The sequence below is a fragment of the Glycine soja genome, chromosome 1, assembly GCF_004193775.1.
Source record: "Glycine soja cultivar W05 chromosome 1, ASM419377v2, whole genome shotgun sequence".
Lineage (NCBI taxonomy): Eukaryota > Viridiplantae > Streptophyta > Magnoliopsida > Fabales > Fabaceae > Glycine > Glycine soja.
In genome coordinates, this window is record NC_041002.1 from 57,143,907 (window position 1) to 57,169,242 (window position 25,336).

Consider the following 25,336-nt stretch of genomic DNA (forward strand, 5'->3'; position numbering starts at 1 on the left):
AATTTTTTTTATTAAAAAACTAATAGAACTAACTTTTATCTTTTGTTTTTGTGATGAGTTCAAAAACTACAACGTGTGAAACGAATTCTTTTGTTTGTTTATGTTTACCACAAAACAAGAAAAATTGGTACTATTACGGTGGGCCAAAAACTGTAGGCAATGGAAAAAAGTCTATTGTAATTCATTATTATCGATGAATTACTGGCAACCTCGATTTTTCATCTGTAATCCCCTCATCAATAAATATTAGCAAAGAATATGAATATGTTCTCGCTGTATTCATTTTCTTCTGTTCGTTTTTTGTTACTTGTATTCTCTTGAGGTTTTTATAGGAAGCTTTGAATATATGGAGCTCTCTATTTTGATTCAGAAAATTGTGAATGTTAATGTATTTAACTAACAATAAATGTGTTTCATCAACTTGTTGCATAAAATAATAAAGATAAAGTACTCTTTTTTTAAAATAAAAAAAAAAAAAGGAAAAGATAAAGTACTCTTGTCTACTTTTATAGTATTGTCATACATAAGTGGCAAAACAATTTATTCATAATTATCCATATAAAATTCAACCCAATCCATCGAAGTTGTTTTTTAAGCAATCGGTTCAGCAATGCAAGACATCCCATAATCAAAGGACTGCAAACTAGCAAAAGAAACAAAAGCACGTGCCAAGGTATGAACTACTAAATTAGCTTGCCTTTGTAACCATATGATAATTTGGCGCAATCAAATTGTTTTAAAAAAATTACTTAAATCGAATTTGATGGATCATATAATTAAATGGATGAATAACAAATTAACAATCTATCCTATTTTATTTTTAAAGTCAGTGACCAACTCATCAATACTTTATGAATCCAAATAGTTTGAAATTTAACGAGTAATTATTTATTTTTAAAACTTATCTTCGATCAAATATCGATAATTATATATTCCCTTCCTTTTACATGAACTAGTTGTCTAATTAAACGTCCACGGATTACGGCATAACAGTTATACTACAACTTAAGATGGAAAATGCATCCAAAGTGACATTTTCTTTTTAACTTACTCTTCTTCTAATCCACTGTGATACCATTACGAGAACTCACATCACATCACATGTGACATACATGAGATGAAATGATTCTAAAATTATACATTGTTTTCCATTTTTAAAACGTCAAATAACACAAATTAAAATTTCTTTCATGAACAATGTCATATTACTTCTTTTTGTTGAATTACATAAATTTCTTATAATCAAATCTCTGAGAGACAAAATAAATATGAAATAGTCACACATCAAAATTGATAAAGGAGTTCAACTAATTATGCACATATATCCGAATTACTGCAAACTTTTTATTGAAAGAGAAAATTATATCATAAGTATTTACAAAATACTTAACTTACAACCAATTACATCCAAAAAATATAAATATTATTTTCTCTCATTAATTTTTTTTTCTGTTTTTCGCTTGTTGAAATTGATTGTATAATAGTTATAACATGGTATTTACACATGCAGGGAGAAATTACATTTCACTCTTTTTTTTTCTATTTTTATTCTACTCAATAATAGAATAATTTTCCATTTTTTCTCTATAAAAGAATAATAAGCTTCATTCATTTTATTGGGTTGGATGAGCATGTGGAACAAGTTCAAGGTGCTGATTACGTTCAAAGGAGGCCTATTTTTATTGTCCAAGAATAACATGTAAATGTCATGATCTGTGCAACTACATTAATCGCGGAAGCATATCCGTACGTGACTTGGCAATTGACATGCAGAGTCCATTTTCTTCAATTTTATTAAAATAGGGATACTTGACTATTAAGAACAGGATATATACATATACACATTCTCTAATATTGACAGAACTCAGAAATTTTTAGCATGTATATTTATAGAAATTAAAACAAAATAAGAATATGATTTGACAATATTAACTAGTTTACTTTTGTTGCGGTGAGTGAATGAGATTCGAGTGAAATACGTTTAATAGAAAACAATATTAAACGTCTGTAAGTTATGTTATCTTTGAGCCCAACTTTGTTTGCCAAACATTAATTGATCTATGTCATGCGCCTAACACCTCATTATTACTTGCTGTTTTGAATTCAAATTCCTGCTATTGTACGAAACAACAATGGCTGAATATCTTAAGCCTCTCCTGTGCTTGGTACTAACTCTAGCTGTTGAATATGTTTTGTCAAACAATGCTGGATCCAGCACTGGTGGCAAGATGTTTGAGAAACAAGTTGGTGCCGATTATGCGAAGCAAACACTGGACTCTGCCGCGGACTTCACACTGAAGCTCTTTCACCAGAGCACTGTAGCTGACAGGAAGAATGTCCAACAAGTGAACCTGATTGTAGAAAACATGGATGGACTTCACTTATATGGTTTGCTTATGGCCTATTGGATAAATCTCCCGGTGTTTATCCCTCATAGTTTCACAACAAATCGCATATTGTAGCAATGACGAGATTCATGAAAGTTCGAGTTTCATCGAACGGTTTCCCAGAGATGTAGAAAAGGAGATTACTGGGATACTCTATCAACGTATTGCAGTGGGATGGAAATGGCCAGGCTCTTTCAGGACTCATTGAAGGCATTGCCGATTATGTGAGGTTGAAAGCTGGCTATGCAGCAGACTACTGGGGTCAGCCAGGGCATGGTGGTGATTGGAACCAAGGATACGATGTCACTGCTCGCTTCCTAGACTATTGCAATGGTATCAAAAATGGCTTTGTTGCCGATTTAAACAGCATGATGAAGTCCCAATTCTCACTTAAATAGATACCCAATTATCGATCTCACAGAAGGAGAGTTTAAGAACGATATATAACATGTGCTAACTCAAATCCTTCTAAGTGAGTCATCTTTTTATTTCTATACAGCTTTATCATGACTACTGCAGTGATGAAGTTTACAATTCTCACTTAAATTTTGTCATATGGCTTCCTAAAGAATTACATCCCTCTACTGCACACTTGGAAAGTTAGATTCTCGATAGATTGTCCTAATTCTACGCACCAACCACCCTAAGGTAACTGACTAGGATTGTTAACTACATGCTCACGGCTCTCCAAAGATCCCATAAATATTGGAGGTGCAAACATCTGGGTAATTGGGACTAGGTCAGTGCCAATTGACCTACAAGCTAGCTGGTGGCATCCCATATCAACTTTCAGTAATTAGCCTATTTACACATGAACAGCCCTCAATCAAGGTGGTATTCTACCTAACTGGTGCAAAGTTTGCCAAGCCAACTAATGCATTTCAAAACAACACACTAAAAGATAATGATTGATTATTGAGTATAAAACTTTTACTAGTTCGGTAAGCAATATATAGGTATGATAATCAGTGATTAGAAACTAACTGTCGTGAAGAAACAGAAAGCACTTTATCCTCGATTTTGACAGGGAAACTGTAACAATTAACTAGCGGTACACCCTCAACTAAAATCTTCAGGATTGGGAGTTGCAGTACTTTATGGAAGTATCGATATAGCAAAACCTTGTGTAGACTAGAATTGCCGAATTGCTGAAACAATTTCAGCAATGCCTTCAAATTTTCTTCTATCTTTGAGAAGCATCTTAGCCAAATTAAGAGCCTTCCGTTCACAGGTAGCCCGTTTAACAGCATCAGTAATGGATTCAAAATCCTCAACATGGGCCACACCAACGATTCTCCTGTCAAACAAGCAATTGAGTGTGAATCCTTATGCACGTACGCTACCTAAAACAAGATCTACTACATATGCTCAAGATTAATTTGAAATAATTTAAAGGTCATATCACTCATAATATGGCATCTTCAATCTCTGATCTGGAGTATCTGCTTATCTTGTTTTTATTTTCTTTTCAGTTTTTTTGTTAAATTATGTCATAGAGGAAAAGTGTGACCTTATCATTTTGGCAGCACCAAATCCAAGACTGTCATGAAACAAATCTGTCATGTATCTCTTCTGTGCAAGAAGCTGAACCTCAGGATTGTTATAAATTGCTGGAAGATATGCCTCACCAGCACCATTTCTGTGCTCATCCCAAAGTGCAATGAATTTGTCATAAAACAGATTCCAAGTGTCTTCAATTGTCTGAAGAATCCACTCCTTATATGCCTGCAAAACATTGTATTCTGTTGGTTTGAGACAAAGAATATCACTCTTTTTCCCTTTTAATCAGTAATCTCCAACGATTAATAAGAATCATAATGAAATGCCTAATCACACACAGTCACTCATCCTGTATTCCAAAGCAGTAATTAAACTAAGAGGAGTGCTAAGAACACTTTTTCTAACAATAGATAAAACCAATTAAGAGAAATGAAGATGGAGATAGAACAATAGACAGCAGAGTAAGTTCCCCCCCAAGTTTTGTTTCTCTCTTTCTAATCAGTCAAGGAGCGTTTCTATAATTTTCTCTCTCATTTCATCTTAACCAAACGTACTTTTGAATGATTGGGTTGATGAACAAGTCCGTCCTGAGCATAGAAAGCCAAGATGAGGTTTCCCAAGAATGCACCCATGTCAAAACCCATTGGTCCATAGAATGCAAATTCTGGATCAATGACTTGAGTTCATTCAGGAGTAACCATCACAGAACTAGTGTGCAGATCTCCATGTATGAGTGCCAGTGCCCTCTCGGAGAACCTGGAGGAAAAAATAAAAAGTTATTTACTAAAGCATGGGAAAATGTGGGAGTGGCAGGGAGGCAGACATGCATATATACTTAGACTTGAGATCAGCAATTTCAAGTTTGAGGAGATCATCTTGGCGAAGAGCCTCGGCATCAGGATCAAGATAAGGAGAAGTCCAATGATTGTATTGAGAAATTTGATACGGGTCGGAGAAAACAACCTGCTGAGTGTGCCTGCATAACGCTGCATTCCCGCAAAATTTGGCAACTGGAATAATGCCAATGCATTAATAAAGTAAGAGAAAAAGGATTATACATAGTGCAAATAATTTTACACAGTTATTCAATCAAAATCTATCATATATTATAAAATTTGTTGACTTTTAAAAAAGTTATTATTTGTGATTTGATGACAGTATAAAATTGTTTTACAAGCACAAACATTAAACTCATAAAGTAATCAACAAGATACAAAGTATAGAATGAATTACAATTAAAATAGGATGATAAGAGCATGCATGCATACCTTCCCGTTTGTGATCTAGTGTGGAGCGGAAAAGGAGAGAAGTAAAGAAGAAAGTGTTTGCCATGAAATGTGCCATGTGGCGTGCTAGGAGTGGATACTGAATTCCAGCAATCAAGCCTTTTCTGAGTACTATGTGAGGAGGCTCCAGATAACGCATGGCGATCAAGGACATGGTTGGGTCAAAATGATAGACTTGGGGGACATGGTGAGGAGTTAAGCGTCCCTGCTCTTGGAGTGCCATGGCCTCAAAGTATGCTCTGTCCTTTGTGAGTGGCCATGATTCCCCTATGCAACGAATGTAAGGCAGAGCCTGCTTGATGATAACGGAGTTGGCCACCACAAACACAAAGTTGAGGTTACCATCTCCGATCTCTTTCACGGTTATTATGTTATCATCATCCAATTCCAGCTTCGACCACAGGCCTGGAACGCCCTTTACGTACTCTATCACCGACCTCTCGTCCAGTCTACAAAATTCTGTAAACGCCATTACTACTTAACTAGACAGACAACGAGACTTACTTGTAGTTTTAGAGTTTTAAGGAGAAACTGAGGAAGAAATTTCTTACCTACTGGTTCATTGAACCTGCACTGCATGCTAACAATTTCAACTTTATTCTCTCCTGCTTTTTCACGACTTTTCAACTATCTGCTTAAATTGTTATCCACATGTTTAAATCAACTTGGACGATTTTCACACAACATCATTATCTTCAAAATCAAACCGTCAAAACAAAAATTTTAAAATATAACATATTTTTTGCAATTTGATTCAATTTTCAAGATTTTGTTATAAAAAATCAATCTTAAAGGAAGAGATCGCATATTGTAATTATATTATTTTTTCTAAAGTAATTAGTATTAGTATTAAGTATTAAATATGTTAACTTTTTTTAATAATCAAGATACATGTTTTATTTCATATGTTAAAAAATGATATATTAATAATGTTAAATACTAAGTGATGTGTAAATTATTGTTATGTTGACAACATCATTTTGTAATGATGTTAAATAGAAGTGAAAATAATAATTTTTTACTAAAATATGTTAAACAAAATTTAATAAAAAAATTATTTTTAAAATAATATAGCATAATGTTTATAAGTTTAGTTAATGAATTTTAAATTATGATAATATATTTAAAAAATAAAAAATCATCAAATTCAACTGAATCAAATTGTAAAAGATTATTTTAGTTTGATTTAAATTTAATGTTATATTAAAAGTGACCTGCATTTTATTTTATGTTTAATTCAAATAATTTTTATCTGAAAAATAAATCAATTGCATGTGAAACACCCTTACCCAAAGGTCTTCCTCATGCCATTTAATCTTTTTGATATCTAAATATCAATTTATAATATATAAAAGTTTTCATCTCAAATTTTCAAAATGTAAAAATTCATACATTTGAACCTTTTTCTCATGTGAAATACTCTTTCCATTTCACCATTTCCTACACACTTTTCATCTGATACTAAACCATCATTCAAACTTTTTCATATCATTATCTAAAAGAGTTAACCAAATTCTATTTAACTGTTACTAAACAATCATTATTTAAAGGATAGGTTGAGCTACTTTTATGCTTGTATGGTAAATATCTACATGTGTACTCTTGTATTATTATTATTATGAATTATCACAATCACACTATTTTAGTATTTAATTATGTTATTTTAAAAAAAATAATTAATTAATTGATAATATAAAATAATTTTATAATATCATCTAATCATAAATTTTAATGTATGATAATTTTGTACAAAAATTATTTTAAAAGATATACAAGAATGATAGTATATTGTGAGTCAGCACATGAAACTCTTATTTTAAACCAATTTGAAAAATTAATTTTCTTAAATTGTTAAGCATTTGAGAAATTATATTAAAGAAGTTAGTTAAATGTTAGTAATATTTTAAAAGAGAAAAAAAAAAACACGAATGGGGGTGGTAAATTGAATTGGGTGAGATGAGGGCGGCACAATCCATGATGTTGAGAGCGTTGAGGAGTGGGCAGCGTCAGTTCTCGGTGGCGGTGACAAGGCCGTGGGAGGACAAATGGCTTACTCTGCCTCCCGTCAGTGCGAGTTCGAGTGCGAGTGTGGAGCTGAATCAACTCTCGTCCACTCCGACCACCGCACTCAAATGGGTTGTTCGGTGCTGCCCCCACCTTCCCAGAGCTCTGGTGCACAAGCTTTTCCGTCTAAGACAGGTTCGAATTCACCCTGCCACTGTTATACAACAACAAACATTCAAAAGGGTAAGGGTATGTGTATGACTTTTCTCCCTCTCCTCCTCCTCCCTCTTCTTCTAAACTAACTCATTAATGGAAGGTGGCAGCCAAGGACACCTTGAACACAGGAGACCGTATCTTACTTCCTCAATCTGTTAAAGTTAAACAAACGCCTACACATTCTCATCTCACTCCCCAACAAATCAACTTTATCCGTACTCTTGTTATCTATAAGGTTTTCAACTTTTACTCCCTTCTTTTTTCTTTCCGCATTTCTCTTTCTCATTCTCATTTTGTGCTTAGGATCCCGCCATTCTCGTCCTCAACAAACCTCCAGGAATGCCAGTGCAGGTACCTCATCTCAATGTCCCCATTCTTATTCTCGGATGCTCTTCCATTCATTAATTCCTTCTCCTGCTTTCTAATTAATTAGGGTGGCATTAATATCAAACGGAGTTTAGATGCTGTAGCTGCTGCATCTTTAAATTATGGTTACTCTCAACCCCCTCGTCTGGTGAGCTCATTATTCACATTCACTATCTCATCTTTTAGTTCTGTGCCAATATGATTCGTAGTTTATTGTTTTTAGGTGCATAGACTAGACAGAGACTGTTCTGGCATTCTGGTCATGGGAAGGACACACACCAGTACAACAGTCCTGCATTCCATCTTCCGCGAGAAAACTTCCAGGGCGTCAGATGATGTGAGTGATAAAGCATTCAGATCATTAGTCTATTATGGTCACATTCTCATATTGCTATATCCATTTCATTGTTTTTCTTGATTTGGTGCCGTTAGATTGGCAAAGAGAAGAGAATACTACAAAGAAGGTACTGGGCACTGGTCCTTGGATGTCCTAGACGTCCAAAGGGGTTGGTCACTGCTTCACTGGGTAAGGTTGTATCCATATTGGCACTTGTTAACTATATTTACCAGAAAATTTCAGTTGGTTAATCCTCCCTACTCCTGGCATATTATACATTGTGCATGCTTCATCCATTTCATACTCACAAATGTCAAACTTATAAAACAGCAATTATTTGTATGTAATGTCTGCATAAATGAAAAAAGGTTTGCACTGAATCATAGCTTTTTCTTAAAACTAAACCATCTAACATTTTAAACAACCAATGGTATATGCTGTCAGTAATCACTAAATTTACCATGTTCTTCACTATTTAAAAAAAAGTTTGAACAATTATATTACTCAGATGGTGGGGAATGTTATGTGTGGGGAATTTCCCTTAGTCCTTTAATACTTTGATGTTTCTTCTGGGTAGCTAGTCTTCTGATAAATCCTTTTTTCAGTTATGGTGTTTCCTTTAATGCTTTACATGTCTTGTGAACCAACAAAACAAGTTCAAAACAAACGTGTTAGTATCCATAAGATGCAGCCTCATACACACGAATTGCCACCAACTCTTTGGAATTGCGTGACATGAATGCTTAGGCCTTACAGTTACAATATAATAGCCCATAACCTAAATTAGCTTCCAGCATTAAAGTAAATGGACATTGATTTGAGGGGCTTTCCTCATTTATTGCAAAATAATGTTGTAAACTTGTAGTTCTTTATTTGATTTAAGGTGGTGGTTGACAATGGGAGATCTGATCGAATAACTATCGTTGACAATTCTACATTAATGTCATCACAGCATGCAATTACAGAGTACCGAGTGATTGCATCATCATCACAAGGTTGGTAATGAAACTTTTAATTCTAAGATTAAATCTGATCAAATATCTTTTGAGAATGTTAAGAATAAATTTCATTATTTTCCCCATTTTGCATTTTATTTTGTGACATTTTGAACTTATTAGGACCCTAGTTTCAACCACTCTCACTCACACTAATTGTTAATAGGATGGAGTCATTAAATGTCATTAGTGTTCTGTTCTAGAAGCAATATATCACCACTGCTTATAAATTTATTGCAATGTCAAAAAATTCATGCTTCCAAACTATGTTAGGTTACAAATTGTTTTATTAAATAATGTAGTTCAACATTTTCACTTGATACTGGAAAAGCTGAGAGTCCTAGACAAAAAGAGCTAATAGTTACATATCAAGTATGACATCGACTTAGTTTCATGTTTGGGAAATAGAATTTTACAGTCTGCCAAACAGCATAAGTACTCCTAGCAGCTGGAAGATGTCTGATTTTTATCACAACAGGGCCTGTTTGCAATACGTTTGTGTAGAAAATTTGTCATGTGTCTTTTTTCTCCCTCTTTGGCATGAGTTATCCTGCAGGTGCAAAGTTCTTCCCCTCAGCTCTTCTTAATTGGCAACCCCTACTTATGTCATCTCAAATAGTGCAGGTTACACCTGGTTGGAGCTGACCCCTTTAACTGGTAGAAAACACCAGGTAACAAGATGATATTTGTGTCACAACTTAAAATGTTAAATCATTTCATATGCCTCACCATATTTCTATTCTAACTGCGTTGTACTGGTACCACAGCTTCGAGTCCACTGTGCTGAGGTGTTAGGTACACCAATAGTAGGAGACTACAAGTATGGATGGCAAGCTCACAGGAAGTGGGGACATTTTGATTTGCCTAATGTGGAGGACTCACGTGAAGAACTTCTCAATGAAGAAAAACTCCCCTTTGGCCTTAATTTGAATAAAGGGAGCATCTCTGAGAATCATCCTCGTTTACATCTTCATTGCAAGCAAATGGTCTTGCCTAATATATCTCAAGCACTGCAGAATGTGCAATCAGCTTCCAGTTGTGATCTTTCACTAGTTGAAGAGCTTGAGTTGGTAGCGGATTTGCCTCCATACATGCAAAGAAGTTGGGATGTCACAAATTATTGAGTTAATGTCATCAAAGGCAATTTCTTCCGCTCGGATTTGCCTCTGTACTTTACTTTTTCTATATAAAAAATGAATTAAATAAATTATTATTAAATATTCCATATATTACTATAGCTCTCAGTATTACATTTGTTAACGATATCGTTCCTGATATATTGGAAACTAAAGGTTCATGTGATTTGTTTATGGACTGTACTTTTTTTTATGATCATTGACTGTATTTAGAATTAACGGACATGATCAAATTAATAGTATTGAAATTATTTTTCTTAATGAAAAAGCTATAGATATTTTGATAATTAGTTTTTTAGAGATGTTTTTTTTTGCCAATAATGTGATTAACTATTTTTATAAAATAGTTTTACGGTGCTAAGATTCATGTTAGCATCAAATGTAATACATGAATCAGTTTTAGGAAATCATTCAAGAATGATTTACTTATATTATAGAAATGTATTAGTGGTTCAGTTTGAACCAAAATTCGAGATCGTTGAGCATAAGTAAGAACTTTTCTATTCGTGTAATTAAGTAAGAACTTTTCTTATTATTTGTTTTTTTTTACTGCTTCTTATTATTTGTTTTGACTTTGTATCATTTGTTGATATATTGAATGGGTTAGAATTCTTTACATATTGTTACATGCAATATATTTAGATTTCATTGAAAATAACTTCACGAATTTGATAAAATTGAATTATGCTTTTATTTATTTTTATTATTTTCTACTCAAATTCATTAACCAATTGTATCTTTATACATATCCATCATATAATTTTTTTTAATGTTTTTCGATGGTTGGAAATGCATTATAATATATACAAAAAAGATAACTTGTTGTTTCTCCAAAATAGTAGTAAGCATTTTCTACATTCACAAACTAGTTATTTTATTATGAGAGATCAACTTATATTTATGAGTTATACACACTTACATTATTCAATAAACTCCTTACTAGAAAAAAGATTATCTGAAAGTTTATAGTTGAATTAAAAGATTCTGTCATATAAATTATACTTTGAAAACTTAGCATTAATTTAAAATTATTTAACACCTGATTTAATTAGAATGTAATATTAATCAGTTTTTTAATATTATTATCTAATTATAGATTGAGGTAAGATAATTAATATTTAAAATAAGTTTTAATTAATCGATAATGTAAAAAGCTTTACATTGTCAGTCTATGAAAATAATTTTAAAAAATAAGCACCCGGGAGGGGAGACGCCGATCTGAATTCTGAGATCCATTTTTGAAAATCTGAAAACAGTTGGGGCAGAGGCGCCCTTTCCTTTACTGGTAGACAAGAAATCTTTCCTTTGCAAACATAGAGAGAGAGAGAGAGAGACATGGCTGATACCAAGTTTGCGTCCCTTCTTTTGGAGAATTTGAAGCTACAGGATCCATGGCTTCCCCCCGACACATGGGAATCCATACCTTCTGAAAGTGGGCTACTGCTTTCTTCTCCTATACCTAATTCAAACCAACCTCTCTGCCACCTCTCCACTCTCTCTGTAAGTTCCTCTCCCTTTTTCACTCACTCCATTTGCCTTTTTAGTTTTTTAATTTCATCATTCCCCAATTTCCCCAGGAATCTAGTTTGGTGAGGTTGGCCGTGAATGCCATGCAGGGTGCTAAATCTTCCCTTGTTATTATTCAAAACCTGTCTGCCATCTTTTCTTCTGATCCATCTGTCAGGTCCTTCCTCTGGAATCGTGCTTCCACCACTCGTTCTCTTGGAAATATACTTATCTCTATTGGCTGCACCGGCTCTCTGCTCTTTCTTCTCCGTGCTTTTGTTGATTATTTTACAGACACTTTTCCACTCATTCATCATGACTCTCCTCCCTTTACTCTCGTTAATCAAGCCTTTGCTGTTTCTGTGGGAAAAGTCTTGGAAGGCTACATCTGTGGATTGGACACTATTCATACATCTGTACTTTTAAGGCGTTCATCTAAGGATGTCGATTTCACTGTGCCTGGGTGTTTGAAGAATGTAGTGCATTCTGAAATTACACTTCTTGAGTTTTACCTGCACACTAAAGAACTAAGGACTCAGATTGAAGCCCTTGCTAGTGTTTGTAACCTACAAAAGTGGGTTCATTGCTTTCCAGACACTGCTTTCCAGGACCTGATTACTGAAGCTACTTCTGAATTTCGTAACTTCTTCAGAGGGGGGAATCTGTTAACTTTTTTGTTTGCACAATTACAGGTTAGCTTATTTGAGTGTGAACTTATTGTTATAATATATGCACAATATCAAATTGTCTCTGAAATTCTTTATTGAAATTTCTTCTAATCTTTTCAGCTTTCTTCAATTTAGGTAGCTGATCCTGCTCACTGCACCCTGCTCAAGTTTCTTTTTCTTCAATCATGTGAACCATATTGTGGGTTCATAAGATCATGGATTTTCAAAGCAGAAGTCCATGACCCATATAAGGAATTTATTATAGAAAATATGGACTGTTTACCTCATAAGTCACATGTTAAAGCTGGCCATTCTGTTGACTTTCCATTAGCAAGTGTCAAGGTAATTCTTTCCTGTGCTGGCCGCAAGCAGTTTTCATATGCATCATAACTTTATATTGTGGCCTTGTTATATAGATTCTCATGATGGGGTCTTCCTAACATCAGGTGCGAGATGGAGTTCCCATTCCTGGATTTCTCAAAGACTTCTTGGTTCCACTTGTTAGAGCTGGTCTGCAGCTTCAAGTACTGTTGAAATTGCTTGAAACGTGCATTCATGTTGCTTCTGGAGAACACAGTTGTCATGACTTTCTACCCTGTTGGAGTGGCTTTTCAAGTAGTCTGTCTTATTCTTCTCCATTGACTTTCAGCAAAGATGTTATAGAAGCTATGGTTCTTGCAAGAGAAAATTATTATAAAAGGATGAATGAAAAAATTGAAAGCCTTTTGAGCAGCTTAGAAGTTAGATATCAGCAGGTGGTCATACTCCATAGTTTTAGGAAAGAAGACTACTTTTTCCATTTTGAGTAGGTGCTTATTTCTTTTCCTTTTTACCTTATGCATGAACATTTTCCTTTTGCAGGTAGCCATGCGTGCTTTAGTACCTTCTTTTGATAATGGTGGAGGTACCTTAGACAAACTAGGCCAGATCATGTCAGAAAACAATTTTGTTGGTTGCCCCACAGCAGATAAAAGAAGTTTAAATATGTAATCTCTTGCTCCCCTCATCCTACAATCCCCCCTTCCCCGAAATGTGAGCATGAAGATGCAAGTACTGAGTAACATGTTTTCTTTTATTTGCTGCTTGACATCTTAGTTTTTTCCCTGACAACTTTATTTCCCTTTGTTATTGCTTCATTGATGTTTTATAGATATTCTCAGGGGCATTGGTGATTTGGGCTCTGATGTCTCAAGTACAATAGATGAGTTCTCTTTGCTGGAAGATGTGTGTGATTTATCTGAAAGCTCATCCTTATACAGCTCTGAGGAGCAATTGGATTGTGATCAGCTTAGTGGCTGGTCTTGTCCAGTAGTTGGGCAACAAAATCATTTATCTGCTTTAAGCTTCTTGAAGAGTAGTACCTTAAATAATTCAATACAAAATTCCTGCCATCATGAAAGCTCAGGCAGTGATTCGCATGGAATCTGTGATAAAATGGATGCTACTGATGTGTTGATGAAGACCTCCCATGAGGTAGTGATATCGAGTCACATGTCTAATCCTCTAAATCCAGAGAATTCAAGCTGCTTATGTAAATTCAGTATTCAAGATAGAGAGAGTTTGATTGACAGTTGTTCAGGAATGGGTCACTTTTTGAAAAAATCATTTGATAATGATGGAACTGTTGAGCCAAAGGTGACTGAAAAGCACCTGGGACCCCTGAAATATTCTATGTTATGCCATGACATTAATACCATTAGCAATACTTTGAGTGGGGAAGCCACAAAGGAGGATCAACCTGACAATAATACACTCACTTCACATTTGTACGGTTTCCAACCACAAAAATATGGCCATCAGTGTAACCATCCCAGCATTAATCCCCTTAGTGTGAACCCTATGTTGACAAGGAATTCAATTCTTCACCTGATGGGTAGGAATGGGGGAAAATACAAGGCTGATCATGAACAAACTTTGCCTTACTTCAATTTTTCTACTGTAGAGGACCCATGTAAGGTTTATATGGACAAGGTACCCACCAACTCTAGATGTAGAAGTGCATCTTCATTTACACTAGATAGTAATGTGTCTAATCGTAATGATAAGAATAATGAACATGGAGAAATTGACTGTGGTAGAGAGAATGGGTTGGTTGATGTTCCCAAAGTATGTTTTGATGCTTCACCGGACTTGATGGACCATAAACATTTAACAGTTGTATCTGGTGGGAGCAGCTGGGAAAGATTACTAGGTAGTTTTGGAAAAACTGTCAATGTTGATGATACTCAAAAACAAAGTTTGTTGTCAGCATTTGAGATACCACTCGATATTATAATTGACAAGTGCTTGCTGCAGGAAATCATGCTTCAGTATCCTTATCTTTATGTTTATTTTTGGTAAACTGATTGATTAGTTTATGTATGGTTTTTCTTTTTTTTTTTTTATTGTTACTATTATTCTTTTTGCTTCTATTTCTCTGCGTACTTAGATTAAACTAGTATGAATTTATCATGAATGTTAAGTAAAGAACTAAAAAAAGTCTAAATCTTCTTTTCATTTTTTTCTTATTCCACTATTGAAATGAGTTTGAGTTTGAGATGCTCAATATATTTATTGCTTTTAGGAAAGCATACTGTACTAGTGTTGCCTGTCCTTAGAGATGTCAGATACAATTATGTCAGCAAGCTAGCCATCAATGTGCTTGAGGAAGCATTTAAGTTGCAAGAGCATCTTTTGGCACTACGGCGGTATCATTTTATGGAGTTAGCAGATTGGGCAGATTTGTTTATCCTGTCTCTTTGGCATCATGTATTCCTAAATTCTGATTCTGAATGATTTTTTTATCTTGTCTCTTTGTTTGAGTCTGACTATTGTCTATGAATACTGTTGGTTTACTCATTCTTTGGTTTACATGAAATTGCAGAAGTGGTCTGTTACAGAAGCAAATGAGAGACTTTCAGAAATTCAAGGTCTACTTGAGTTGTCAATTCAGAAGTCTTCTTGTGAACAAGACACTCACAAGGATAGGTTATTTGTGTACATGAAAGGACATGGGAAATTGCCTCTTTCTGCATCTGCTATTGGTACATCCATACAATAGAAAAGGGGATTCCCCAGTTGCTACCCAATTCTATTTTTACTACAAAGTCCATTTTTACTTTTCCTAAAGGCCCAGTATTCTATTTTCACTACATAGGCCAAGTTTATGCTCACTTCCTACTTCTAAGGATATTTTCCTATTACATATTCCTGATTTTAAATAAATTTTCATTTGGTTTTAAAATTTTTAAAAATTGTCAGGCCATTTATATAATTAAATAAAAATGGATTTTCAGTTTCCAGGTAAGTGCCTCTTCTAGGATATTACTGTACTCATTTCCTGTATAAATAAAGGTGGATTTTCAGTTTCCGTGTGAGTGCCTCTTCTTGGATATTACTGTACTCATTTCCTGTATAAATAACAATCACCACAATAATAATAATTTACTAAGAACAACTTTGATTAGCTTTTTGTTTTTTTCACTTTTATTAATATTGTAGTTGTTATTTATTCTTATCAGTTTGATTTCAATTTTCAAGTTTGATTATCTCCCCCGCCAATTATCCTCTCTTTGGCATCAACTAATGAATTTGTAAATAATGGCAGGGGTCCGTTCTTTTGATTTCTTAGGACTGGGTTACCATGTGCAGTGGCCACTCAGTATTGTTTTAACACCTGCTGCATTGAAAGTATATGCTGATATATTCAGCTTTTTGATACAAGTGAAGCTTGCCATTTTTTCATTGACAGATGTATGGTGCTCGTTGAAGGTGTGATTTCTTGGGGAATTTTTTCCTTTTTTTCCCTTGTGTTCATTGTTACAAATATGCATTTATTATCTTATATCTCCTAAATATATTTATGATTTTCTGTCTATATAATAAATGGAGTAACATGTCTAAGTAGAAGTTAGAAATAACATGTGCCAAGGTTCTACCTTTGATGAATTAATTAATAAAACAACTCATGGTTGGATGATCGGAACACACCCACTTATCTGTGTTATGCCTTATTCTGGTTGAATATGTTCCACTGCAATCAATCTGTTTTCTATTTTTAATACAATTTCTTTTATAGGTATAAAAAAATCTATTATTTATGAAAAAATGGAGGGGGGTGGCACAAAATGGAATTCTTGGTGTTGGAAATAATAGTAATTAATGTACTTAGAAATATTAGATTCACACAACTGGCCAATTTCTGGTAACCCGTTGCCATTGGCACCATTTAGCTTGCAGTCACATCAACTTCCCTACCAGGATCTGCTCCGTTTTCTTTGGTCCACTGTGCAGTTGATGGCATCCCTTTGAAAAGTCCACCTTCTAGTTGTTGTTTCAACTTATTCTCTGACCTGCTTCTGCTGCACCCATGTTGTCAAAGCCTCCTCTCTTACCCTTGTGCAGTTTTTTTACCAAGTGCCATGTCATCTTGCTCAAGTTGCCCTTTTTCATTGAGCTTTCTCTCTCCTCTCGCCTGACATGTGGCTGAAAATAGCTCCTCCAATGGTTCTAATGACTCTCCAAAGATTGACCATACTTCTGTATAAATATTTCAATTTAAGAACAATTGGTCATTTATGTCCAAAGTGTTGCTGATGAGTAACTACTTGTAGCCTTAATTTTTCTAAACAGGAAATATTTGAATCAAGAAGTATATTTTTGTAAATTACCCCCCAAAATATATTATCATATTCTCTTTTACCTGCATAGTGCGTTGCATATTTCTTTGTATTTTATCACTGTTAAGTTTTATTAAAATGATTGAGAGCTTGCAATTTAGAAAGTCTGTACTTACATTCTAGTATGATATTCCAATTTGCTTCTGTTGCTCAGAAATGCTTACAGTCAGAATTTCCAAAAGAATCCAAGGGCTTTTGGTTGTGTAAATTGTAATGGAACTTTTCTTTGAATTTTGGTGGACAGGATTTGGTGCATACAACCAATAAAAATCAAAATTCTGAAATACACCAGCTTGAGACAGGGCATCTTAATATGTTGATGAAGATGAGGTACTGAAAGTTGTTTCTTTTCTAAATACATGGGCACATTGTTAATACTACTATTTGATATCATGAGCATTTCTCAGATTCTGTTACTAGTTCAAATAGTTCCTCATATAAATTTTATATTCATATTTGTACTTTTAAGCATCCTTGTTCCACTTTCAATGACAGGCACCAGATAAACCATTTTGTATCTACTTTGCAGCAGTATGTAGAGTCACAATTATCTCATGTATCATGGTGCAGGTTTCTTCATTCCCTTCAGCATAAGGTTTGAGACCAATGCTTCTAATTGGTATAGCTATTTATTTAGTTATCATTCTCTGGGCATCTTTTTCTTCAATTCAAAGTATAATTTGTTTTCAGTAAAAAATCATTTGTTTTTTAACTGCTTATGTATTGCATGTGTTGTAGAAAACTACTTTTCAAGGGTACTGGTACTCATTGGGTATACTTGGACTTGGGTACTCATCAAAATTAATTTAAAAAAAAAATTATATGCAACTTGAGTACGATTCTGATACAATTAGGCACTGCTTGAATTATAGCTAGGTATGCCTTATGTATTAGCTAGATCTTGTTTTCCCAAAAAATGACAGGTTATTAGGTAAACTTAGAGATTTATTTAATCCTTTTTGCAAATGTGCTATTTTTCCTATTTAATTGAATCCTTTCATCCTTATTTGTGAGATGCAAGTTTTTTTTTATTTCTTTTATTTTAAAGCCCATAAATCAAAATCATACTATTTTTCATTATTTCTAGGTCCTCTGACCTTGTGATGTAATTCTTTGATATTTTGTGTTTGCTGTATGCTTGTACACTGATATTAATACAAGAGAGTTATACTGCTCAAGGATGTCAAAGTGTTGGAAAGCCACCTTAATTGTGGCCCCCCCTAGCCCACCTTAGTTGCGACTTCTTTGGGGGCTTCCTTAATTGCAACATCAAGAGTGATGGTAGTCCCACATCAACTAGTGATAAGGCCAAATTAGTGCATATAAGTGGAGGACAATGCTCACCTTACAAACCAGTTTTGTAGGGTTGAGTTAGGCCCTAAACCCACATTTTTAAGATGGTATCAGAGCCTATCCTAGATTTATTGTTGGGCCACTTGCATTTGTCATGCTTTAGGCTGGAGGTCCTGGGCATGAAGGGGAGTATTGGAAAGCCACCTTAGTTGTGGTCCCCTCCTAGCACGCCTTAGTTGTGGCTTCTTTGGGGATTGCCTTAATTGCAACACCAAGAGTGATGGTGTAGTCCCACATCACCTAGTGATAAGGCCAAATTAGTGTATATAAGTGGGGAGGAGGGGGAACCCTCACCTTACAAGTCGATTTTGTAGGTAGTGTTAGGCCCTAAACCCGCATTCTAAGACCAAGCAGCTGCAGCTTTGGCTAATGACTAAAATGAGAGCTGAATAAGGGCAGATGTTAGTCAGTTACTCCATTGTATAGAAGGGATTGGTTATAAATAGGGGAAATCAGATTATAGGGATTCATTCTGTGAATTTGATTGTTTGTGTGAAAGGAGAAATTCTTTTGGAAAGGGGACACCCTTGGAGGAGAGACTTCTCTCCTTTGTTCTGTACATTTTTGTTCTACCAATAATATACTTCATATCTTCTCTCTGTCTTCTGTTCTTTGGTTCCTAACTCTCAGATTTAGAAGGAAGAATATTATTGTATATTTTTTATGAGGTACATCAGGTGCCTATATACACAAGCCTGTTGGCTATTTTAGGAAATAGGGACAGTTAATTCTAGGGGACAAATCCCTGTGATTATGGGATTGCTTCCTAATATACACACCTAGTATTAATAGCAAGATACAGAACAATTACAAAATAAAAATACAGCAGGGATAAAATATAAAACTTCCTAAAATAGAAGCAACACGGTTTTGACACTCTCCCTCAAGCTGGTGAATAAGTGTTCTCCATTCCCAGCTTGGATATAATTCTTTCAAAGTTACTGCCGTTCAGCCCCTTGGTGAGTATGTTTGCAAGTTGACCCTGAGTGGAAATTTGGAAACACTGTTTTGACACTAACAGGCTTTTATGCTTAGCATAACATAAGAGGAAATTTGGAAATATTGTTTATTATGTGGGATGCTTTTAAGATTTTTATGTAGGAACTTATAAACAAATTTTAGAGTCATCTCAGCAGCATCTCTATTATAATTTTTAAATGTTGTAGAAATACAAAAAATTTCCACCACATATAAAGGGTTATAGAGAGATGAACTTTGTTGATCTGGATTACCATATTTTCCTTCTACCTCCCTCAATTGTTAATTTCATAGCTTTCTAGTTTTTGATAACTTTGATGGCTGGATCTTGTTTACATGGCGTAGTAATTCAACTATTTTATAAATCTTTTGGATATTCCTGCCATTTATTATGTAGGTGAAAGATATGATGGATCTTGAATCAGTGCACATGGAATATCTTGCTGATTCGTTATGCATGTAAGTTTACATTTATTTTTTTATTACTTTTTATAGTGACAGCTATTAGAAAGTCAATTTAGGGGCAATAATTTCTGCAAATAGTGAATACTTAAGGTCAAATTTCAATTATTAATTCTGTCTTGTCTGGTCTCTTCTATGTTAAATTTCTACCAAGTTAATATTATCTTTGAAAGTCAGTGATGCATATTTTGGTGCCACATGCAATGTCTACTGATTAGTGGATCTTTATGCGTGGTCAAATGCTTGATCATTATGGGCCTGCCCATTTTGTAATGTGTTAAAGCAGATGGATAATAAATTTTTCTCTTCACCCATCTTCCAATCCAAGATGCATCAAAGGGTTTTTAAAATATTGACAATTCAGGCATGTTGCAACTTGCAATGGGGGTTTTCAGTAAGTCTCTGCTCAAAAAACGCCAGGCAACAATTTATCACACTGGTGCTCATTATTATTGGCACTTGGCACCGTGGCAGCTGCTTCAAGGAAGTGGTGTGTGTTGCTCTTCTTTTTAAAGCCAGAAGATTAAGGGAAAGTAATAGTAAAGGGTAAACAAGATGGGGCACATGAGATGCATCTGTTGGATTTCCATCCATATTTAAATGGTTTAAGTAATGCTTTCAAATTCAATTATTGCTGGGTTTAGTGTAAAAAGAATGATAACTGTCCAGAAATTTGCTCAACACTTTTATGCTAGTGATCAGCATGTATTATGTGATTATTGGGTATATTAATGTGAACCTATTCACCACTTGATGCATGCTGATCATTTACATGCACACTAATGACTAGTGTAAAAGTGTGCAAATTGTGGTGTGTAAATAGTGTAAACTAGTGTAGTGTTTCAAACTTGCATTCAGTTGGTGATATTTATAACCCGTAAGTTCAGCATCTGACTCTGATAGTCAGTGTTTTATTTTTTGTTTGCGTATATATTCGTTTCAGATGTTTCCTGTCTGATGAAACAAAGGCAGTTGGCAGCATTATTGAGAGCATTTTGCAATGTGCACTCGATTTCCGGTCTTGTATTACAGTTGGTTCTTGGGATTCTGGAAGTGATCCAGAAGATTTGCTAGGCAAACTTTCTAAAATCAATATATCCCAGGTAAACCAGGAAATTTTTCTTGAATCTCTATACATCATTTATCTGGTACATTTATGCTTTAGAAAACCAAATTGAATGAAAATACCATGTAGGCTAGGGCTGTTTGTTACCTAAAAAATATTTTGGGCACTTTGGCATTTTATATATAGATATTAGTGATTATTCTTAACTGGCTATGCATCCATAGGAATGTCTACATATGATGTAAGGCAATATACATACATTCCTTTATTCGAGAGGGCCTTCTCAATGTTCTCATTAAGTTGTAGGGTCTGGTTCCCTCAAAATAACCTAAGCTTTGCCAAAAGGTCTCTTGAAAACATCCACACATTAGATAAGAATGATCATCCTATCTGGGATATGTTAGGTATGCTGTCAAATAATTGGTCCTAAGCTGGGGAGTAAAATATATTGACCTGTAGTTTGAATTTATTTGCAGGTGCTTTCTATAAAGCAGAAGTTTGATAGAAGTCTAAAAGAACTGCACATATGTTATATTAAGGGACCTAAACATGGGAATTTTGGGCTTTCTCGTTTCTGGGATTATCTAAACTATAATGAATATTATTCAAATGTCAGCAATGAGATGGGGTACTATGCCGTCTGAAATTTGCCAGCTTTGACGATGAATTACATAATGCACAGCTAAGGGCTAGGAATCAAGCTTTGGCAATGAATTAGGGCATAATGCACAGCCAAGGGCTAGGAAGCCAGCTTTTACAGGTCAACATTGCTGTGACTGGGTATTGTTGATGAGAACATGTTAATTTTAGAAGAACAATTGAAATGTGGTAGAAGTGTCTCTGAGCGGTTTTGCCAATTCATGACTGTTTGGAATATCTCAATCGATTGTGTATCTTTAATGAGGGAAAAAGGACAAACAAAGAAAGTCGCTGTATCTGTGTTTCCCATGGATACAATTTTATTTGTTTGTGTATCCAAGTTATTTCAAGCAGTCTTCGTGGAAGAAATTTATGTTTTCATTTTTTATTCATTAAGAGTCTACGATAATTCATACATATTCTCAATCAGTAGTAAAAGACATTTCTTTTATGCTAACGTTATTTTTACTATAATAAATTTTTTTATTCATATTAAGAGATAAACTGGGTACTAAATCATTGACATATTTTAAAATATATGTTATGTTAATTTAGACATTCAAATGATATATTTTGAATTTTAGTATAAAATTTTGTACATAAAGGTTTCATTTGGATAAATAGTTTAATTAAGATTTTATTGAATAACTACTTACTATGTAAATTTTATATATAAATTGTTTTAATATTAAACAAACAATATGATTATACTTTTTGTTATATTAGTCATAAGATATTTTCATAAGCTATTTTAAAGAACTTTTTGAAATAAGCTAAAAGTAGTATATAGACATATTGAATATATTTGATAAGCTATTATAGTAGCTATTATGTATTTGATTATCGTATGTTATTTTTGTACATTCTCACACACTCACATGTATGTTACATCTAAATAAGTTATAAATAAGCTTTCTAGACTTGTGATAAGTATGTACTTTTAATTTAATGATAAATTTTGAGATAAAATCATTTAACAAAAAACAATTAATTAGTACAAGTTAGTTCTACCGGGAACAAACTTATATTCAAGTGAATGTGTGCAAATACACACACTCGTTTTGATGAAATTACACATAAATGTTAATTTTTTATATTTTACTCCTATATTGTCAAATATTGAAACCCATTCACCATAAAAAAAAAATTCTCATTTACTTTATAATCTTAAAATTTATATATTTATCTTCATATGTATAATTAATTTATTATTATTATTATTATTATAAATGAATTGTCCTCACTAACTCTCAAGATTCTATATCGATCCATGCAATCAAGAAAATAGTTTTACGAATAAATAGATAGTATTGAATTGGAAAATGAAAAGATTTGTAAAATTATACCCTTCATCATCACTTTGTGAAAAATGTTAGGTATCACTATGTTAGATGTAAGTTAATCCCTTCTTTTATATATGATTTATTATTATTAGAATAATAATGTATAAAACAAATGGGTTTAGGTAGCAGACTGGTGACTTAGGAGGCCTGTTTTGTTGACTAGCTAGGTGATTAGTTAAGAAACAAAAGGCAAGAGTAGTATAAACGAATACATTTCTATAATAATAATTTTGATTTCATGCATGAATATACCTAATTTGTCTTGTAGCATGTATGATTGAGCTGAGTGGAAAGTGAAGACTTACTACTTTACTAACCAAAGAAAAGCATGAAGATGAATTTTTACTGGTGGCATACCCTGATAATGAGTTGTTGTGTGTTGGGTTTGTGAATGTGTGGCGGAGGATGAGTACGATCATGGATCGTTGATATTAGTCACAAGTTCTCTGGATCCCTGCTCACAGCGGCATCCATGTCGATGCTCCCGGACACGTTTTCGATCACTATTTCCATGCAGGTTTTCATGTCGACTTACTACTCCTTAATATTACTATATATGCTACCTCACCACTTCGATCAATTGTCAGATCCATGCTCATGTTTAATTAATATGTAGGCCCTGCACTATTAGTTGATGTTCCAAGAGATACAAACATCAGCGGTATGTAACATATTTTAATTTCTTTCTAGTTACTATACTAACTCAAGTTTTTGCATTCTATCACCGTCAAGTGGAGTACAATCTTTTTCTGGCCTACTTTCTTCAACTATTACTTCTGCATATATAACCAATTATATATAGCTTCTTAAAACAAAATTGGAAGACAACTTTTCTTAATGAAAATGCCATTTTATTTTCCAGCTCATGCTATGAAGTCATTGAATATTCCAAGGGGCGTACGTCGTGTGCTCTGCCGAACATTAAATACTTACATGTAATAATCTTCAATTTTATGTTACAGATTCTATTTTCTCTCTTATTCTTTCTTTCTCTTCATTTTTTTTCCCTTTATCTTTCTTTAGTTCTTCTCATCCTAGGAAGAAACATTTCTCTTTAATGTATTGGTGTTGTTATAGGGAGTATTTTTCTCAAATATTCTGTAGTTTGATAGGAGTGAAATGTGAAACTAACGAAAAGCTTGTAAAATTATTAGGCGGTTGTATCAGAAGGAATTTGACACAAGCTATGTGGGATTCACAGAAGATGGAGCAAATTGGCTAGTGGAGAACACTGACATTAAACTTGTGGGTAAGGCTTTGGGGTTTGGGTTGCTTTTATCCCAATATCACAGATTTTAGGTCACGTAGTTGATTTTTTTTCCTTTTCCTAACTAACACGACCTAATTCTAAGCAGTATAGATTATAGACTCTATGTGCCCTTATATTAATGTTGTCTCCGGTGCTGACAGAGCAGCTATAAAAGAGTCATCCCAAATCCTAGTGGATAATTTGTTTACCATTTCATTTGTTGTTTTTTTGGCAAATGATCGAGTACTCTGAATCCGGAAACAGCCTCTTTGCATATGCAAGGGTAAGGCTGCGTATAATATCCCTCCCCCATACCTTTGCATAGCGAAGAGCCTCTGGGCAATGGGGTACGAAGTTTGATCGAGTACTCTGAATCTAGACCTCTATCACTTTAAGTTCAAATATTTGTTTTCTTTTTCTTTACCAACTTTGTTGCAATGACACATTTTATGCGATGCAATGTAGGAATAGATTAACTATCAGTTGCTGCTTTCGACCACTTGATTACAGCTCACCTTGTTTTTCTGAAAGACAGGGTAAGAAAACTTTTTTAATTATGATCGATTGAGAAATGATACGTGTTATGTTTCACTGTTTGTTAGCAAATTTCGGGAGTTAGAACCAGCATATATATACACTAACAAGTGAAAATGCTTTAGGAAATCATTCTCGTGGAAGGCCTGAAGCTTGATGATGTGGCAGCAGGAATATATACAGTCCATTGCTTACCCATAAGATGCATTCTCATCAATTAGGTAACTTGCATTTTTTGTTTTCTTAAATATGCAGGCTAGCTTGTGACACTTGTTCCTCTCGTTAATTGTTTCGTCTATGAATATGCTAACGAATTGCATTATCACTTTCACTTTCAGACAATGGCACATAGAATTTTGAAACTGGTTCAGGAAACAGCTAGGATATGCTGACATGCAACAGTGGTCTGTGCTTGGAAATGGATCTTAAGAGCATAAGGTTGAATGTAGTTTTCTTAAATACGAATAGGGGCATCTATAAGAATAACGCTCCAGAATAGTTACTCACTTATCCGGGATTCTCATTGCTGTAAACTCGTAGATCTCAGTCATCAAAATGTCATCTCTGTTCTTTCCCTAGCCAATATTTTGGTTCAAAACAGGAAGGAAAAGTAGTAATTTATTTTTTAAGTAAACTTTGAGAGAAGAATTCAA

At 34.2% G+C, this 25,336-nt stretch overlaps 2 protein-coding genes and 3 pseudogenes across 10 annotated transcripts; 4 read left to right on the forward strand and 1 right to left on the reverse strand.

The window, feature by feature from the left end:
- Positions 1–2,132: 2,132 nt before the first annotated feature.
- Positions 2,133–2,785, forward strand: LOC114399437 (annotated as a pseudogene).
- A 497-nt stretch (positions 2,786–3,282) lies between these two features.
- LOC114368236 lies at positions 3,283–5,718 on the reverse strand (annotated as a pseudogene). Its single transcript, XR_003657325.1, has 5 exons — positions 5,156–5,718; positions 4,723–4,897; positions 4,442–4,643; positions 3,898–4,112; positions 3,283–3,684 (listed from the first exon to the last, which is right to left on the reverse strand). The product of XR_003657325.1 is annotated as a methylthioribose kinase-like (transcript).
- A 1,375-nt stretch (positions 5,719–7,093) lies between these two features.
- Positions 7,094–10,423, forward strand: LOC114368240 (RNA pseudouridine synthase 4, mitochondrial). Of its 6 annotated transcripts, none has more exons than XM_028325567.1 (9): positions 7,094–7,426; positions 7,494–7,628; positions 7,697–7,744; positions 7,827–7,907; positions 7,983–8,096; positions 8,192–8,290; positions 8,980–9,091; positions 9,716–9,762; positions 9,859–10,423. In XM_028325567.1, the coding sequence occupies exons 1-9, from the start codon at positions 7,130–7,132 to the stop codon at positions 10,213–10,215; spliced, it is 1,290 nt and encodes a 429-aa protein (XP_028181368.1). In that variant the 5' UTR covers positions 7,094–7,129; the 3' UTR covers positions 10,216–10,423. The 6 variants fall into 6 exon arrangements, with proteins under 6 accessions (XP_028181368.1, XP_028181373.1, XP_028181370.1 ...); XM_028325572.1 differs by having other exon boundaries at positions 7,996–8,096; positions 8,192–8,285; XM_028325569.1 differs by having other exon boundaries at positions 7,094–7,420.
- Positions 10,424–11,408: 985 nt separating this feature from the next.
- Positions 11,409–21,949, forward strand: LOC114368263. Of its 3 annotated transcripts, none has more exons than XR_003657326.1 (14): positions 11,409–11,727; positions 11,805–12,425; positions 12,537–12,743; positions 12,848–13,156; positions 13,263–13,387; positions 13,562–14,710; positions 15,008–15,149; positions 15,265–15,424; positions 15,988–16,151; positions 17,304–17,389; positions 17,555–17,654; positions 19,788–19,849; positions 20,217–20,342; positions 20,796–20,904. XR_003657326.1 is itself a non-coding variant. In XM_028325587.1 (14 exons), the coding sequence occupies exons 1-14, from the start codon at positions 11,563–11,565 to the stop codon at positions 21,560–21,562; spliced, it is 3,618 nt and encodes a 1,205-aa protein (XP_028181388.1). In that variant the 5' UTR covers positions 11,410–11,562; the 3' UTR covers positions 21,563–21,949. The 3 variants fall into 3 exon arrangements, 1 of the variants encoding a protein (XP_028181388.1); XM_028325587.1 differs by lacking the exon at positions 20,217–20,342 and adding an exon at positions 21,395–21,949 and having other exon boundaries at positions 11,410–11,727; positions 20,796–20,955; XR_003657327.1 differs by lacking the exon at positions 20,217–20,342 and having other exon boundaries at positions 17,555–17,678; positions 20,796–20,859.
- Positions 21,950–23,177: 1,228 nt separating this feature from the next.
- LOC114368274 lies at positions 23,178–25,336 on the forward strand (annotated as a pseudogene).

What these genes read in the sequence shown, in the direction of transcription:
- LOC114368240 (XM_028325567.1), top strand. Translation starts at nt 7,130, where the DNA reads ATGAGGGCGGCACAATCCATGATGTTGAGAGCGTTGAGGAGTGGGCAG. An exon ending in TCACTGCTTCACTGGGTAAG is followed by an intron (nt 8,291 to 8,979) that starts GTTGTATCCATA and finishes ATTTGATTTAAG; the next exon opens with GTGGTGGTTGACAATGGGAG. An exon ending in GATTGCATCATCATCACAAG is followed by an intron (nt 9,092 to 9,715) that starts GTTGGTAATGAA and finishes CAAATAGTGCAG; the next exon opens with GTTACACCTGGTTGGAGCTG.
- LOC114368263 (XM_028325587.1), top strand. Translation starts at nt 11,563, where the DNA reads ATGGCTGATACCAAGTTTGCGTCCCTTCTTTTGGAGAATTTGAAGCTA. An exon ending in ATGTATGGTGCTCGTTGAAG is followed by an intron (nt 16,152 to 17,303) that starts GTGTGATTTCTT and finishes TTTGGTGGACAG; the next exon opens with GATTTGGTGCATACAACCAA. An exon ending in CTAAAATCAATATATCCCAG is followed by an intron (nt 20,956 to 21,394) that starts GTAAACCAGGAA and finishes ATTTATTTGCAG; the next exon opens with GTGCTTTCTATAAAGCAGAA.